The sequence below is a fragment of the Alosa sapidissima genome, chromosome 19, assembly GCF_018492685.1.
Source record: "Alosa sapidissima isolate fAloSap1 chromosome 19, fAloSap1.pri, whole genome shotgun sequence".
Taxonomy (NCBI): Eukaryota; Metazoa; Chordata; class Actinopteri; order Clupeiformes; family Clupeidae; genus Alosa; species Alosa sapidissima.
The window spans coordinates 13851983-13870187 of record NC_055975.1 but is presented as its reverse complement, the minus strand read 5'-3'; the positions used below and the strand labels follow the sequence as shown (position 1 = coordinate 13870187).

The window sequence follows — 18205 nt, the reverse complement described above, 5'->3', positions numbered from 1 at the left end:
GTACATACGTTTTCTTCATATTTTTCTTAATAGAAATATGGAAGTGCAAACTCCGTCTGATGACGCAGGAATTCGCAGAATGACGCTGCTCTCTGATAAGGTGGTATTTTTCTGGCCTCAAAGTGAAATTAATCACAATAACCACTACACTTAGAAAATAAGCCATTTAAACTTTATTTGGAAAATTATTTATAAAACAACACGACTGCATTCAACTTGGAAAAAGTAACCTGAGGAGGAATAATATTCCTTATACATATTGTGTCAAAAAAAAAAAAAAAAATCTGACCCACAACCTGAATACCTCCATGCCTTCTCTCTGTGGCCATAAGTAAGGGTAGGCCTAGGCCTACTCCATCACCATCTAGTGGTTTTGTTCAAAAGTGCTTTTATTTTGAATTTTTATGACGATGAAGGAGCAGTCCTTGATCCTGGCAAAACGTTGCTGATATTTGAGCTCATCACACGCAATGTGTTCATTGGTAGTAATAGTTGGGTATGTGGCCAATACCCATTCTAAACCATTACTGTGCATAGGCTAAACAACAATGTTTGAGAACACACTCTGATCAGCTAGAAAGAAGATTCCAGCTCATACTCATATTATTGCATACCATTATATCATTGGGAACTTGTGATGAGCTTTCATTTAGTACACAATCAGGGAGGTTAAATTGAATGAATATTTAAAAAATGTCACTGTAACAGCACAGTTTAAGGACAAAGGAGGCACTCTAAAGTTTGATCGAGCACTCTTCAGTGTTATCAGACATTTTAAACAATATATTAATGTACACTTAGCCTCCAAGCAACAAGAAGCACAAGCACAAGCATGTTATCCCACTGACATCTGGATTTCTGAAAGTGCAAATATCTGGCATTACCAATCTCATTCAGGAGACTTAAATGCAACAGAGGCATATTTCCCAGAGCACTCAAAGCATTTACACTGCAGTAACTACAGTTTGAGTTTGTACAAAAAAAGAGAAAATGTCCACCATAAATATGTTACCACTTTCAAACCAATTGTTATTCCATCACTTTCTGAAAGTGCTAATATCTGTCATTACCAATCTTATTTCCAGAATACTTAAATGGCAAAGCAATTACACTGCAGTAGCTACAGTTTAAGTCTGTACAACAAAAAGAAAAGCCTATCCACCAGAAATGTTACCACTGTCAAGCCAATTGTTATTCCATCACTTTGGGGAAGGATCCAACGGAGCCCCTAAACAAAGTGTCAAATTTCTGGTGAGCATGGGAAACTATCTGGTGCGCACTAGAAACTGACAACTATGTTCGCCCATGTCCTCTTAAGGGCTATGAGTTTCTGGTGAGCATGAGAAGGTTTCGTACGAAAGTGTCTGGTGCGCACCAGTAACTTGAAAACATTTTTGTTTGTGTCCCTGTAGGGGCTCCTTAGGATCCTCTGCCATTAGGCTACATGTCAAAATCACTCTACTTTCCGGTTCTTTAATCACAATTGAAGCTCCATCACACTTTTGTTCTCCCTCATATATTTTTCACCCCAGTGAATCGGCTTGTATCACATGTGTGTTCAGATGTTGAACTTCATCCCTGTGCAAGTTCACATCCTTAATCTGGGGACCCTGAGGTCCATTGATGTGATTGCCAGATAACAGGAGCCGTTGGGGGGGAGTTTTGTATGGGCTTGCAGGTGTCATATCCAGGCTGTCCTCTAGGGGTCTCTGCATCTGGATCGGCCAGCACAGTGGCACCTCCTGCTGTCGATGAGTCTTCATGTGAGCATTACGACTTTTGACCTTGAAGAAGACCCTAAAAGAAATGCAATGAATCAGTCTTAAACTCTTAGGCTTAAACTGTTAACATTAAACTGTTAGGCTAATGTGTTCTGCAACTAAAGCAAATATTTTACCTATGCAGTCTTTTACTGTAAGAAAGAAAATAGATATATATGTGAAGAACAAAACCTAACAAAAGATGGCGCTCTTCAATTAGATTAAGGTAATCACACCCCTGAGCATATCATACTCTACTGGATTGGCTAGATACACATAGATTGACACATAATATGCTTGTAATGTGCCATGTCAACAAAATCCACTGTCTTTTTATAAAGAAGATTAATCTAAACACTTCTGTTATATTATTCATATTTATTTATATTTATATACCTTTTATTTTGACTCACTATCCAGATCATCATATGTCTATTCCATTACTTGTTTTGGAGACATATTACATGCATATACATATACTGTATATATACTGTACTGTATATACATGTGTGTGTGTGTGTGTATGTGTGTGTGATTAGGCATGTGAAGCACAACCCCATTACACATGAGTAGAAGCTCTTGAAGTTTATGTCATCTGTGTGGACATACTTCCCACACTCTCTGCAGGGGAAGGCGAGCGTAGTGTCGGTGTCTCCGCTGGTGGTGCTGTGAGCTGGTGAACTCTTCACTGAGGCTGGAGCCAGGTGCTGGCCGGACTGGGGAAGGCCCCTCTCTGCTGGGGGCCTGGAACGCCTCCCTACTGGACTCAGTGTCTCACCGTACCCATCCAGGATCTGAAGAGAGCCATGGTACAATGCCAGGGATCGCCAAAGATCAGAGGAGTTAATATGACTGTTTGGTGACAGGGTTTCATGAGTTGAGGAAACTACTGGAAACCTAATCCTCGGCTTGAGTATGGATGATTCGACACAAAAGAAATGCAGAAACCAGACACTCAGGTTTAACTTAGATTCTTCCCTGTTGGCACTCGCCACTCACATTTTAAGTTGACAAATGTCATAATTGAGAACGTGTTTTTCCAGATACGTATGTAAATATACACCCATTTTCAATGCTGTGGAAAGGAGTAAGGACCTAAGATGCTTCTCACTGCAGCTAATGATGTATGCTTTGACATTTTTTGCACATGGCAGAGATGAGTGGGTTTGATCAGGTGTTTCCAATGTGCTGAGCCATTTGAAACATTCTAGAATCTGAAGGCGTTAGTGACCTTTTACCGCAACATAGAGACAGAGAGAGAGAGAAAGCACAACACAACTAACAGGAAGTGACTATGTTGTCCAGGAAGTCTTTTAGGTTTGTAAGAAATATGCAACTGGCCTTGTTATAGCCTATGTATAAAGTAAAAACTATTCAGACACTCACAGAAATATTGCTGAGCTCCTCATAGCCTAGAGATGTTGCCAGGCAGTCTGAGCAGTCTGCAAAGTCAGTGGAGCTTTTCTTGTCCAGGCCACTACGCTTCATCAGGGCCAGCCTGCAAACCTCCCAGTTCACCTGAACAAAGACAAGACAGGCCGCTGTCTAAACAAACTGATTTAGGATACCCTAAGTGTGTGTGTGTGTGGGTGTGGGTGTGTGTGTGTGTGTGCAATAAGATACTACAAACATAGAGTTAAAATAGATTAAGAATAGGGAAAGGGCTGTTGTTTTCCTTCATTAAATAATACAATTAGGGATGCACGATATATCGGCGGCCGATATATTATTAGCCGATAAGTGAAAAAATGAAAATATTATTATCGATAACAGAATTCTGGCCGATAATTTGCACCGATATTTTTTAAAGTCCTAATTTAGGCCTACGTAAGGTCCGTCTGGCTACACTGAGCTACTTGAGCTTGGTTGGCTATACTTTTTCCTCAATATAATGTCAGCGGTGTGAATGTATTTCACCACTCTAACAAAATCTGTGGATATGCGTTCATTTGGGAATCTGTGCATCTCAAAATCCTCTCGTGAATGATCCGCCATTTAACCTTAACAGAGCGGAGCTCAGCCCTATCTAAAGTCGTCTTGTGCTGGTGTGTTTGCACTTTACCGCGCTGGTCGGGGAAACAAATAAACAAACTCGTTAGTGGGACGAGTACATAAGTAGGCCTAGTTCTAAGTTGTGGAGGAGTTGCAGCTTTATTCAGTTACCCGCAGTTGAAACTAAACCTAAGTTTCCCTCACAAACTCTGATTTGGTCGCTATACTGTAGCTTATTCCAAGCTGAGCCGTTTATGAGCGTTTAGTCCTAAATGAAAACGATTCAAACTCTCTAGCCACTCACTCGCAATTTACTGACGTCAGGTTCACTTAAAGGAGCCACACATACTGTAGGGCTAGGCTACTGTTATGTTGTTGACTGCCATACTATTGAGGACTATTATGAGTTCTGTCCATCATTTGGTGGTAGGTAAAATTACTGCAATAAAATTATGCTTATTAAATGCTTTCCCCAAATCACTTTTCACAAAATGTTTTCAAGAGTAATATTATCGGTTATCATATCAGTATCGGCCACAACAAACCAATAAATATCGGTTATCATTATCGGCCCTAAAATTCCATATCGGCGCATCTCTAAATACAATACACCTTGATACAGAAATTAATAGATGATTAATGTATTGAAACCACAGACCTGTACAGAAAACACAGGAGATGAGATGAATAAGCTATACTGCACTACTCGTCTCCTACCACTAGCTTTAGCCCATGGCTCATACTTAGAAGATCTGGGCATGTTCTCGCCACTTCTTACCGAGTGTAGAACACTATGATTTGTATGGGGCCTTGTTTCTGCTTGTACATTGTATACTGTATGATGTATATCAACACTTAAATATCAAATGTTTGACTAAATATAAAATCTTTTTGGGTGACATTTCTCACACTATATGTGAGATGTACATAGTTTGTCTGGTGGCTGTTCGGCCGACATGCTGGTCTTTACTGTAAGCCAACAGGAAGCTCATCTGCGCTGGTGAGAAGGCCGCGGTGATTGCGAGAAGGAGGCGTGGCCTGTGGCTTTGAGCTGAAGCCAAGTTACTCATCCTCTTCACCATTTGCGTGTCACTTCAGCACACTCTTTCCATTACCCTACACATCTGAAACCCCAGAAGCAGGTCACTCCAGTGCAGGCTAATAAGCACTTATAAAGAGTGAGAGTGACACATGTAGCTGACAATACAAACCCATAGAAGCCACTTACGTTAAGCGGCTTCAGTAAATTAACCTGTCCGAGAAACTTGAGCGAATGGGTTTGAAACAGGTCTGAAATATAGTCGAAACCGGTCTGAATAAACAAAGGTGTGTGTAAGTGCTCCACTAACCTCATTCTCTGTCACCGGGGTAGTAAGGCCAACGTTAAGACGCCTGCCTCCACGAGATCTCCGCTTCCACGTGTAGTAGAACTCCACGCACTGAGCTACGGTCTTCGTCCGTACCTGCCAAAGAGCACAGCACTCCCATAAACCAACTTAAACCGAGCAACTTTTGAGAAATTTAAAAGAATAAACTTGAAAAAACATGAATTAATAATAAATTCACTAAATGCACCTATAAATCTTATTCTCTAAATGTATGACATTAAATACATCTATTCACTAAACAAAATAATGTTACCCTAAAATGTAAATCTTTACTACAACACAGTTTACGATTATGAGTGTATTTATGTGTGCATAACAGGGCAGATACCATTTTCTGGACCAGAAAGAAGTCTTTATGGTGTTTGTCCAGCGCCTTGTTGAGCTGCCTCCTCTCTTGCATTGTCCACTTATCGGAACCTAATCAGAATGTTTGGAACACACACACAAAAAAAATAATTTTGTTGTTTTATTTTCTTGCAATGCAAGAAACATGTTACATGTACATGTTTCTCTTTGAGGCCTAAAGTCATAGCTGTGGCTTTACTTCTCATAAATTCACTGTGGTATGGTACTTGGTCATGGACGGGACATTTAATCATTCCATTAACATTCAACTGTTGTTCCTACAGGATACCGTTCCTTTTCATTAATGCATTTTTTGTATAAGGTTGTAGGCATACAATCCCTATGAAAATATAACAAGGCCAACAGCTTAATAGCCCAGTAAAACAACTTCATGGCATCATGGCATATCAGTTGTCAAATCAGCTTTCAGGGGTGTCAGATTGGTATTTGCACAGCATGGCTACTTGTGGTTATCTGGTTAGCACACTGGACTGTATGCCGAAACTCTTTACTGCCACTTTAAGTAGATGAATTATTTGACATGAATTCTGAAACAAATATCAAGTGTCATTGTTTAAAAAAACATCAAATGCCAATCTCTGTGCTCAAGTGGTTAAAATCAAGCAAAGTAGTCATACACACCCAACCACTTTCAGTGACAGCAGATTTTACAGTGACAGAAATAGGACCTTGGGCAGCAGGATATGCACATGTCATGCTTGGCAACAATGCAAGCTATGACCTCCAGGCAAGGAAGGCTTGCCACACACCTGCATAATGATAGTCGGCAATAGGCTGAAACGCAGCTCTTGACGGGTCCAACATCAGGAGCTTCTCAACGGTTGCCTGGGAGATTGTTTGGGTAGAAAAAGTAAACATACATGAGCGTTTGACCATTTGAGGAACCAGAAGTGCCCAGTAATGTCAAACTCATGAGTGATGGACAATGGTCTGACCATGATGTCTCCTTTGCACTGGAACAGACAGTGAAGGGCCAGTTCTGTGTTTGTTCCTCCCCCGGGGAGAACACTGCAGCAGGCCAGCCGTAGCAAGTCATCCACTGAGAATGAGTGAAAGAGTGTTAAAATGATGTCCGTATACAATACGTTTGAGACAAAAATGTGATCACATGGATGTCACTCAACACCTGTTGTGAGAGAAAGAGTTGTGTCATTAATTTGTAATTATGAGGGTAAGCTCTTTAAACACAACATACAGCCTTATAACTAGCCTGACAACCACAAATTGTGTTTGTTGAAGGATACAGGTATCTTGAACATCTTTTTTATTGTTCAATCACTAAACACACTCTTTAAATCTGTGAATGAGCAGTGCTCTTTTCTCTGCTAATTTGTAAAGCACTGTGAATTAACCAGTCATATGAATTGCCTTGTCTTCCTAACATAAGCTTGGAAGCACTTTGTAACTTGGTTTTTAAAAAGTGCTCTATAAATAAAGATTATTATCATTATTGGAAGTAAGTCTTAGGGAGAATAAATCTGAATCAATAATCATTTAGGGTACTATGTCGCATTGCTCTTGAGTTCCGCATGGAGGTAGAAGGTACCTTTCTGCTGCTCACAGGGAATGCCCAGATCATTCCAAGAGGACCACACCAGGGTGGCCTTGTGTGGGACTTTGGTCACTTCTGACTTGCTGAGTAAACATGGAATGTCTGCTTGAAAACGATCTCCAATGTTGATGCGTCTGTAATATTGAGAACATTATGAAGACATGTTTTCAAGATGAGTACATTTGTGACATCTCTGTGTGGGAGTTTGTTTGGATGTACTGTTGAGTATTTTCTCACAAAATGTTTATATATTGGTCTTGACATAAATATTGCTCTTACATTTCATTACAACCGTTTATGTTGTGGACATTTGTCTGAAACAATGAAAGATTAGAATCTGTACTTACGGCTCAATGCGGACAAGTGTCCCTTGGCCTGGAGTTTCACTATGAATGCTCCCATCTAAGTCATCTGTCATTATGAAAGACACAGACTGTCAACATCTTTGTTATCAAGAATACCATAGAAACGTAACTTTGCTTCAGTATACTCTTTAAAGCTTACAGTGGCTGTGAGGTGGTTTCATATTTAGTAATAACTGTAACAACTCTACTAGGTATTCAGATGGTAATTATCAGTCGGTAAATGACGCCCAGAGAGAGACTCAGGTTAAATCACCATTGAGTAAAGGACGGTCAGCAGTCTTGCAGAGGTGCACTCGAGTGGGAATGGGTGCCCCTGAGCTCTGGACGTCTACCCCACACACGCTGCTGAAGAGGCCGGAGCCCGGGCGGATGGGGCTAAGCATCGGTGGCGGCGTGTAGGGAACGCCCTCCTCGGGTCCTGGGGAGCGGAGCTGGCTCAGGAACAGGACGGCTCCTCTGGCCACAGGGAAGGGACTTGGGGAGGGGATGAAGAGAGGCAGCAGGCGGTGTTGGAGCTTCTTCCTCTCGGGCTTCGTGTCCTCTTCCTCACAGGAGTCTCTCTGTAGCTCAGGGGCAGGGGTTTGAAGTAGGGGGAGATGGGTGGAGGTCTGGAATGGTTTTTCAGATTAGAAGAATATCTTTTGTGACGCTGTTCCCCTTTTGTCATACTCTTCCCCAGTATATCTAATAAACAGCGTAATAACACAATAATTGACATTTATAGCGGTGGAAATTCTAAAACATAAACACAGAACTGTGGTAAATACTGTAGGGCAGGGCTATTCAATTAAAAGTTAAGTTGGGCCAGATTTTCAAACCAAGAAAATGAGCTGGGCCAGACATTTTCATTGGCTGGTAGGATAAGCAGCAGATATATTGACACATTTTTAAACCATAGGCCTATTGAAAAACAAGTAGCCTAATGTTTATTTATTGTTTTCCTTTTGATTTTTGTTACATTGGACACAGACACATCAAAAAATGCATCAAACTTTTTCATGTGCTTGTGTCAGATGTGTGTTTGTAAATTGTCACTCTGAGCGCTATGAGCACACTCTGGCACATAGTCTTATTTTAACCCTTAAAGGAGTACCGTCACACCGGTGTGACGGGAATGTTGGGAAATGAACATTCTAAAGAATATCTGGGTTCATTGAATTCAACATAGAATTTTAGAACCTTCAATTGTTGTGGAACCTTTAAGGGTTAATCTGCTGCTTGTGTTAATGTCAATTTTGATCTATGAGAAACTGTTTGTTAATTCATGCTCGTCTTTTTCGAAATGCAGAGCGTTTAGAGCATTTTCAGAGTGCCAGATTGAATTTACAAACAGCCCAAAAAACAAAACAATAAAAGAGCTGTGACTGAATATTGCTATGCTAATATTCTGTCTGTAGGTGACTAGGCTACTAGGGATTTCTGTAGGAATTTCTGAAGGCTCGCGAAATGTTTCTTTCTCTGGCAAAACTACTGTAGGCTACGGGCTGGGCCACTCAGAGGTTGCTTCTGAGCCGCATGTGGCTCGAGGGCCGCCAATTGAATATGCCATTTCACAGAAAATGTTGGAGGTGTGTATTAACACATTAACATAAAAAAGGGGCATCACAAGATGCAGAAACAACCCTATTTCCACTCCTGGTTAAAGTGCAGAGTGCTACTCACAGATGGGGGCATGGGCCTTTGGCTACACACAGCGTGTGGGTACAGCCAGGTCAGATCTTCTGGGTCTCTGCCCATATCAGAGAACTGAGGAGTGGAAGAGAACCTGATTGGCACTGGTGGGGCCTTGACAGGCACAGACACTGGCATGACCATTGGAACAGGAGATGTGACCTCAGGATGGAGCTCATGAGTCTCCTCTTTCTGTTTGTTGCGAAAAACAGAGTTAAGCAGAAGATACCAGAATAGACCACAACAATAGACAGGAAATGAAGGCTGTGTGCGAATTAGATGTAACTGGTTGTCACGAATGAGGCTAATATAAGTCACATTCATGGGCCTCTGTGCTCCACAGAAGTCAAATACATGTTTATAGACTAGTGCTGTAATGAATAAATTATATGTTAATGATTACCATTCTGGTTGTTGAGGGCTGTGTTTTAAAGCCTCCGTGGGAGCGCATATGGCCGTTTAGTGCTGGCAGGCTCTTGAACTCTCGCTGACACACAGTGCACCTCAGTTTGGTACCAGTCACTTTCCGCTGGGTCGTCTCTACACGAGGCCTGCCATCGGAGGATGATGTTACAACATTGTTTTAACAGCACTGTTTTAACTGCATGGACAGTAACTTACTAAGGTGCACTGGGAAGGTGTAAAACGATGATGGATCTTACATGCAATGTGGAGAGACAGGGTCTTGTAGGAAACCAGTTCCTCCAGCCATCTGAAAAGACAATAGTTGACAGCTCATTCATCACTCAATGTATACAGCATTGTGCACAGTATGTTATGGAGCAGACTGTATTTGCCTACAGTACCGGAGGCCACTGCATGGCAGCTGAAGGCTGGGATTGCTGGAGTTCCCTCCTGCTTGGCATGGGATGGTGAGGAGGTAGGCAACAGTAGCTGGAGTCCCTCTGGTTGTGAGTTGAGTTGTAGTCTACACAAGTAACCCTGTCAAGAGGGCTGCCGCAGAGTCCCTGTATGGTGGGAGAACTCAAACTCCTAGAGTTCTGTCTGTCAAACTGGTGATGCTTAGAGCTCAGAGCATGCTGGTAGTCCGCCAGCACCTGAGCTTGTGGTTGCTGGCAGCTGTTGTGATGAGAAGGTAAGTGCAGATAGGACTGGCTGTCTTGGAAGAGTGCGGGTGGCTGATGTGTGGTGCTCGTAAAGGAGATCTGCTGGTCTGGACCCTTGCAGTTCTGCCCATAGTAGAAAGACTGAGGGGACGGAGGAGGATGAGGGTCCTGGGCCTCCCTCTCGTTGGTCTGAAGGTACGATCCTTGGAGCTGGGGGTGGACTGACTGATGGTGTTGTGCCAGGGACAGGAAACGTGGTCTGGGGAGGCTCTGGCTGGGCTGCTGAGAGTGCTGCTGGCTCTGGTACACCTGCTGGCCATCAGTTACATGCCCTGCCTCAAAGGAGAAAAGAAGCACAGCACACTGTTTTTCACACATATTTAATATTGCACAATAGTATATTGGCCAATTGGACAATTACTTTGACTAACTATTATACTATAATACGTGTTTAATCACTACTTCTACTGATGTAGCACCTGTTGCTGTGCCTGGTAGCCATATTGGGTCTGCGGCCGTCCAAGAAGTGGGCTGGTGATCTGGTCCGCAGGCTGGTGACTCTGTTGGGGCTGCCCCGAGTTCATTAGCAGTTGGTTGAGGCAGTTTGTTGACTGGCTGAACAGCACGTGGTTGATGGGTGACACGGCTTGGGGCGACAGTAACATGGGGCTATCCTCCATACCACTGGGGCTGCCGTTATCGGTGCTGAGGCTGTTGCTTCGCAGAACACCCAGGTTTTGGTTGGGGAATGCCTGGGTGAATGGGTCCAGTCTCTGAAGGCCGCCCCCATGTGGTTTGGAGGACATCTCCGGGTTCATAAGTGATAAGGAAGAAAATGGATACATCCTGGGATGCTGGTTGACTTGGTTTCCGGCATCTACTCCATCACTCTGAGGAGATGACATCCATGGGTTGGAGGTGGTTCTACCCAAGTGATTACTGAGCCAAGCCCCTCCTGGTTTGGGCATTTCTACCATGGGTGAAAGGTCATTGCAAGGGGTGATGGGGGATTTGAGGGTGTCCTGAGCAAAGTGTGGAGATACTGGAGGGTTATGCAAGGAGCTGAGGGCAGACGTCCCATAGCCTAGGCATGGAAATGTCGCATTATGAGTGGACATATAGCCTCCATCTGTGCCATTGGTCATATGACAAACTTCAAAAAGCTGTTGATCTGTCATTGTCAATCTTTGCTTTGGGTGCTAAATCTCCTCTGAATGTAATGTCTACAAAACCCCAGCTGCTGTAATGATCATGGCTAATTATTCTTGGTATCTTCCTACTATCAGATACAGGGTATGTTGTTCAAAGATCAAAGATCATTCACAAAATTATGATGAATAATATGTCGCCCATGAGTCTAAATGAAAGAAAGTCTCTGCGGAGACATTAAACATCAAATATCTTTCAAGATTCAAGATAAAGCATAAATGAAAGTCCACATATTCTGTATCTATTCATCAGCATCATAGTCTTCGGTCCAGCAGGATGGACCACGGTGACGCTGCAAAAAAAGCGAAAGCTTTTATTAATGGGAGGACATACTGTACACACACTGTGCTAAATGTGCTTGCATCTCCTCCCTATGGAGGACGGAGCCTGCCATCAAAAAAAAAAAATGGTATGAGTTTTATTCATTAATTTGAATTATTATTACCATTATTTGAAAAATGGTATGACTCTTATTCATTAATTTGATCGGTTTTAAAATATTTTCATGTTTAGTTCAGTAGCTTGCCTCCCACATATTGGCCACGTCTACCGTCACTAGTTGACTGCTTGAGACAAAAGGGTCTTCAGGGGGTTATTATTTTATGGTAGACTCTGTCCCCCTCCTCCTTCTCTTTTAAGAATGTCTGTGGAATCCCCACCACATCACAGAACGACAGAACACAGTATGTCTGAGGTTTCCTCTTACCAAACTCAACAACCTGTGCTACCAGATAACTTCCTGTTGGCTTGTGATACAGACATACCTGTGTTGGCCAATCATGATTTTTACCTTAAACTGTTAATTTAATATTTATTGATGTCATGTTAAGTTGCTTTGGACAAAATCATCTGCTAAGAACCATTGAAAGTTTTAGTATTTGTTATTCCGTAACATAAGTCTATTTAAGATTTTTTCTTTGGTAAGCACACGTATCATTTCACATGATACAGCTCCAACTGAAGCTTTCTTCTTCCACCCGTGCATCACACCCTCTCAATAAGCTGTAGCCATAAGGTGCAAGAAAGGCCATTATGTTAAAATCCAAAACTTCACACAAAAGCTGCAGGCATATGGTCTCCAGCAATGCCCCTGTTATGGACCCTTTCAAGAGAGTTCCATTATCAGCATCATAGTTGGCCCCACAAGACTTCCTTTTTAACATTCCATATGTTATCTTAATGTAGAGGAAGTAGATTGGGGCCCAAATAGAACGTTCAAGCATTGTTTTTGTTTACCTTGTTGAAAGGGTCTATAATGTAATGTTTAATGCCATCTACTATGTAGCTTTGTCAACACTGTGTTAAACTTTTGGCTGAAGTTAACCATTTGGAGTGAGAATATTAGCCTCCATGTGTGTGCTCAGGACATTAGGATGGCAATGGCAATATTAACATCACAGCTGTAACACATGAACGTTCTTAAAAACATAAGTACACCATTCAGACTTTCTAGGAATGTCTGTAAGAACAAAATAAAGCTGAAACAAGCTGAAATCATGCAAAATGCTCACACAGACACACATGTAAAACCACAAGCCAGAAATTGTCTTGGAAGAGTTTGGCAATGTCGGTGACAACAGGGAAGTTAATGGAACTTGCTGACTAAGGAATGCGGGCAGCTTCTTCTTTTTGTATTTTCTATTTGTGGGGAGACTAGTGGGGTTCAGGGAAGTTCAGGAAATGTAGTCATCTCTCTCTCGATGCTCAGAGACTTCCTGAGCCCAACCGCAGGTTATTTCTCGACTTGTCACCATTAGTTACAAGAAACCTATAAACCACACCTATAGCTGTAGTTTACATTTCAAATTGATGTGTTTATTTGTTCATAACTTGTGTTGCTGAAGTAGGCTAATATGAAATGAAAAAAGATTAGGCACAGCCATTTTCTGCCAAGCATCCACCTCACTCTAAATACTTTAAGACAATTAAATACAAGCCATTTCACAGTTTATCAAACTGCACTTGTGGCAGCTTAAAGCACAGACAAGAATAGAAAAAAAGAACTAGCAACTATTTGCCCAAGCAGCAGTGGGTGAGTGATATGTCTTTTAATTTCTTAACCACAGACTCTGAGGCTAATCATCTCTGACTTTTGCCCCCTCAGAGTGACACTTCACACTTCACACTATTCACAGGCTTGATCATTATCGCTTCGCCGTAGATGTGGGCCTATCAGATCAACCATGGAGAGGAACAGAGAGAGCCAAGCCAAAACTGTGCAATTCTGTCGTACTGTTAATGAGACATGAAAGGATACGCACACACACACACGCACGTGAACACGCGCACACACACACACACACACACATACACACACGAACACGCACACAAGTGCACACACACACACACATACACACACACACACACACACACACTCAATACAGAGTAGCTTAGTAAGATAAGTTTCGCATTATCAATGATTAAAATCAATAATGCAATGGGGCACACACAAATTATGTGCACAAATGTGAATTTTGAAATAGTTATATAACACTATGAAATAACATATTTTATGTTTATCCTTTTCAGTCATATTACTGTAGTCATTTCAGTCATTTTAATCACATAGATGTAGGTTTAGGTCTAGTTACAGTCAGCATTCTAAACGTAGAAAAGCAGTTGTTCCTCCGCGCTTCTGTAATTAACTATCTGGTGCGTCAACAGGAGAGGACTAATTGTAGCGAGAGAGAGGAGTTTTACCGGAGCAACACAGATGTTTAAACTTTAGATTTTTATTTTAATGTGCCAACATAAGGAACTAACGTTTTGACGTTCTGCCACGTCTTCGTCAGAGTCTAGTATCATCAAAACATTAGTCCCTGTGTTGTTTTAGCATTCTAAACATCAGTTAAACTAACTTGCAATAGTAGAAATGTGAGTTCAATATACACTGTAAACTTCTAGGTTGCTGTTCATTGTATTTCAACATGATCAGGCAATGGGGTAGGCACCACAGCCAAGACTTCCTGAATCTTTGTTAGCATGCACAACATTGATATGTGAACCAATCATTTTTTAAAAGACTGAGCACATAGATACAATGTGCCATTTCCATGCCTAGAATACAGATACAGCAGAATTTCTATTGTGTGAATTGAGTTGTCAGATTGGTCAGAGGTTTCACCACTTATGCTTTGCGCAATGTTGTCATGTCATTAAACTTGCCCAATTGTTCTTTTCTTTCTGCTGTGTTAAGTGCTGTCGCTACCCCTCCACTTGTGGTCTGGGAGACTAACCTAGCCAGCCTAGCTCTGACAAGGCCCACCGCACAAATGTTTTGTGTTTCTCACATTGCTTGCCACAGTGGGAACTAAAACTTTCCCAGAGTTTCAGAGTATGAAACCCTGAGTTATTATGTACAGTTAATTGAGGTTGTGCACTGTTTCGCAAAACTTTGCCAAAGGCAAATTTATATGGGTTCTGAGTTTGAAGATAATGGTCTTTATGAATTCCACATGAAGTTTATACTTATTGAAATGGAAACTTATTGAAATGAAAGCCAACAGATGTTGCAATACAAAATACGTTGAAGGAAAAAACAAATTGTTGAACAAGTGATAATCACATGAAAACATCCTGCCGTTTCTTATCTGATTGTATGGATGGCACCTGCCTTGTGTACGTTTTGTGTCAAAGAGAAACCAGTACTTTGTTGATACTGCAAGTCTTCAGTTAAAATTGGGTTATTATTTCTTACATGTGTTTTTACATGTCATACTTTTATGTAGCATACTTTATGATGTATCATACTTTTTTGTATGATACTATTACTGTCTTCATACCTTCATGAGCATTACTGACTGATAAGTGAATGACTGAATTTTGTTTTGCATGGCTTGGTACTTGATTGGTATTAGAGACGCTTTCGATTAAGAACCCTTTTTGTACCAAATCACTCATCATGACCAAACCCATTATAAGTTCTGCATTTATAAACCATAAGCTAAGCTAACAAAATAGGAACCATGAACCTTTGCAAAACAGGAGTGTGTGCCTTGATCATTAAGAGTAGGCCTACTCTTTGAGTAAGCTTTTCACCCGCGAAATATCAAGCTTATAAACAAAATATAACCGACGGTCATGGTAGACAAACAATGCACAAAGCCTTGAATAAAGCTTTGAGTACTGTACAGGGTACACAAAGCTTATCATCTTTACAAAACAAAGCCAAATTTTATGGGGTGGTCATTGTGTGTAGCCTACCAAAGTAGATTGACTCAACCAAAAACAAAGATGAGATTTTCTACACTCACACAGCCCGTTCACAATGGCTCCTTTAGCTTAATCATTTTCATATGACAGCAATGTAAGTTCATGGACCCTTCTTGTATCATCACGTTTTCAAAGTATGGTTAAAACTGCTATTGAGAAGAATCAACCATCATCCACCCGTTAGCAAAAGCTAACTTTTGCTTCAGCCACACTAACCCGAATACCCACTGCCAAATTATACAAACTAGCATGCAGACCTTTAAATAGTTGCTCAGTTTTGCATTTTACAGATCTAAATGGAACAGCACCCTATAATAACTTGATATATATCTCTTAAGCACTAAATAACAATAAATTGCACGACAGCCAGACAGAGGCTTCTTTGCATTACTTTGTCATCCTCTGTGCCTACCCTTTCCCTGACTGTGATGCCTCAGGCTCAGTACCCATCACTGCATCACAGCAGACTGAAACGACAGTCAGAGGTTTTGTTGTGACAAAAAATACATATCTGAGAGATAATAGCTTTACGTGTTGTGTATTCTGTGTATGTTGATTTTGGGGTGCACCCCGTTGTTTGTTTCCCATCAGAGCCAAGCCTGTGTACAAACACTGGACTTTTTCCCAGCAGAGAGCCAGAGACACAACATTGACAGCTACTGTAGCGGATCACAGGGACATTATAAGTGACAAAAAGTGTATTGGCTAACTCCTCCTTTAATATTCCACCTTACATTTTACTAACACTACCCCCACTCGATGGTATTCCCTCCGAGTTTTTTACGCATGCCATATCTCTGTCTCAAACTGTTTACAGGATCAGCACCCCTGCTTTCACAGAAAGGATTAGCCAACACTGACCATTACCATTACACATCACACCACAAATGCCAGAGATCTTATCCACTGTGCACAAGTTAACGTTCTCTTCAGCATTGGGATAAGCCAGACTAGGCTACTCTACGGATATGCCTCATGACAATAACACACCAGAGTTCCTGTTTGTTAGTCAGTGAGGATACATGTGGTCAGTTGTATACAAATTAGCTCTGGCATTTGAAAGATAAATTAATGAAAAAGTGTTTTCCATTTTTTTCCTTTTGAAAAATCCTATTATCTTCCACTAAGAGATTTGAGGTAATGGCCTACTTGGAAGTGTTAGTAAGTAAAAACAAAGGCAGGGCCATCTTAACCCAGCTAAAAATAAATGAAGGTTTATGAACACATTTTTACAGTGCGTGAGTGAAGAAGATGGGCATAGGCTAACCCTAGGCATAGGCCAACCAGGACTGAATATGAAGGACATCGACAAATAACAGACCATTCTCAGCAGAGACCTACCATGTCAGGGCAGTCACAGTGTTGGATAATAGGAATAGCAGGGAGTACTTAGGACTGCACTAATGAACCAAACAGACCCGTCGAAATCAGGGAAAACATTAATTAACAGTGGACTGCATTTAGACTAACAAACAAAACATGCTGTACAGGCCTAAATAGTTAATTTACGCCTATATTGGTAAATAAATAAAAATGTAATAAACTTCGGTGATTTAGCCTAACGGAAATTATTTCAAAGAAAGTCGTCTCTTGCTTGTCGGAAAATGTGGTGTAGGCCTATTCATTCGGCCAAGGCACTGAGTGTAAACAGTCAAGTATTTGGCATCAATGATACTCTCTATAAGTTTATCATTATCTTAATGTAGATAACACTCTTAATTCAAAACAGAAGCGAAACACTACAGTTTAACCTATTCGACTTATACCCAGTGGCTATTCGAAATGTATAGGATACTTACCGCCAATATCCACTGAGCGTCGTGAAAGGCTTCGGGGGGAATGGTCACTTCAACTTCTGTGAGGCAGTGACCCGAGTTAATGCTGGCCACATGCAGTTTGACTGCCTCTACTCAGTCCCACTGATGCTCACTGCTGTCCCCCTGCTGGTCAATGCGACACCAAAGAATAGACAACTGCGATTTTTGAATTTGAAAATTAAGCATCCGCAAAATAGGCCTATGTAAAATATATTGTTTCCTGTTTCTCCAGTTCTAGTTAGTTTTTACCACCTTGCTTTTGCATCAGGTATAGGCCTAATGCAAAGGAGTATCTGTACTTCGTAGCGTAGCCTAGGCTATAGACTAATTGCATGGTGACATGACTTCAAATTTGGTAGAATCATTCCGCCCAGGGAAATGTAAACCGAGATTATGAGCAGGAAGTTAATAGTAGCCTTCCTTCCCCACCCTCTCCCCACACACAATTGCTACAGTATCTCACAAGACACGGTGTCGAACTAATGCTGCTGTAGGCTAGGCCTACTGGTTGTTTTTTATTTTCATTATTTAGTCGGTTTCTTACAGTTCGAAAGTCTTGGGAAGTTTTACAAAGAACTTCGCCATGTCTCCTCTGCTCTGCGACACCTGTCAACTCAAAAAGCATCCTTCATAAAATAAGACAACAGGGCCCCCTGCTGACTAGCCTACCGAATGAAACTGGGTTTAAGTGAGTCGCAATATATGTTGATATTTTCACGTTTAAACGTCTCAGGGCTAAAATAACCACTACACATAAAATTACAGATGATACAATACATTAGAAGGAGGGTGTCCAGGTATATCAT

General features: G+C 41.4%; 1 protein-coding gene across 2 annotated transcripts; it reads right to left on the bottom strand.

Moving 5' to 3' along the window:
• Window positions 1-150: 150 nt before the first annotated feature.
• On the bottom strand, window positions 151-18035 carry LOC121693262 (transcriptional-regulating factor 1). 2 transcript variants are annotated; one of them, XM_042072585.1, is made up of 17 exons: window positions 17944-18019; window positions 17382-17525; window positions 10641-11662; window positions 9901-10497; window positions 9757-9806; window positions 9498-9645; window positions 9086-9286; window positions 7677-8031; window positions 7406-7469; window positions 7053-7192; window positions 6442-6545; window positions 6256-6331; window positions 5469-5557; window positions 5102-5215; window positions 3147-3278; window positions 2370-2554; window positions 151-1797 (listed from the first exon to the last, which is right to left on the bottom strand). In XM_042072585.1, the coding sequence occupies exons 3-17, from the start codon at window positions 11337-11339 to the stop codon at window positions 1524-1526; spliced, it is 3228 nt and encodes a 1075-aa protein (XP_041928519.1). In that variant the 5' UTR covers window positions 11340-11662; window positions 17382-17525; window positions 17944-18019; the 3' UTR covers window positions 151-1523. The 2 variants fall into 2 exon arrangements, with proteins under 2 accessions (XP_041928519.1, XP_041928518.1); XM_042072584.1 differs by having other exon boundaries at window positions 17382-18035.
• Window positions 18036-18205: the final 170 nt, after the last annotated feature.

What these genes read in the sequence shown, in the direction of transcription:
- LOC121693262 (XM_042072584.1), bottom strand. Translation starts at nt 11,339, where the DNA reads ATGACAGATCAACAGCTTTTTGAAGTTTGTCATATGACCAATGGCACA. An exon ending in CCTGTCTCTCCACATTGCAT is followed by an intron (nt 9,646 to 9,756) that starts GTAAGATCCATC and finishes CTCCGATGGCAG; the next exon opens with GCCTCGTGTAGAGACGACCC. An exon ending in TGCCGACTATCATTATGCAG is followed by an intron (nt 5,558 to 6,255) that starts GTGTGTGGCAAG and finishes CATTCTGATTAG; the next exon opens with GTTCCGATAAGTGGACAATG.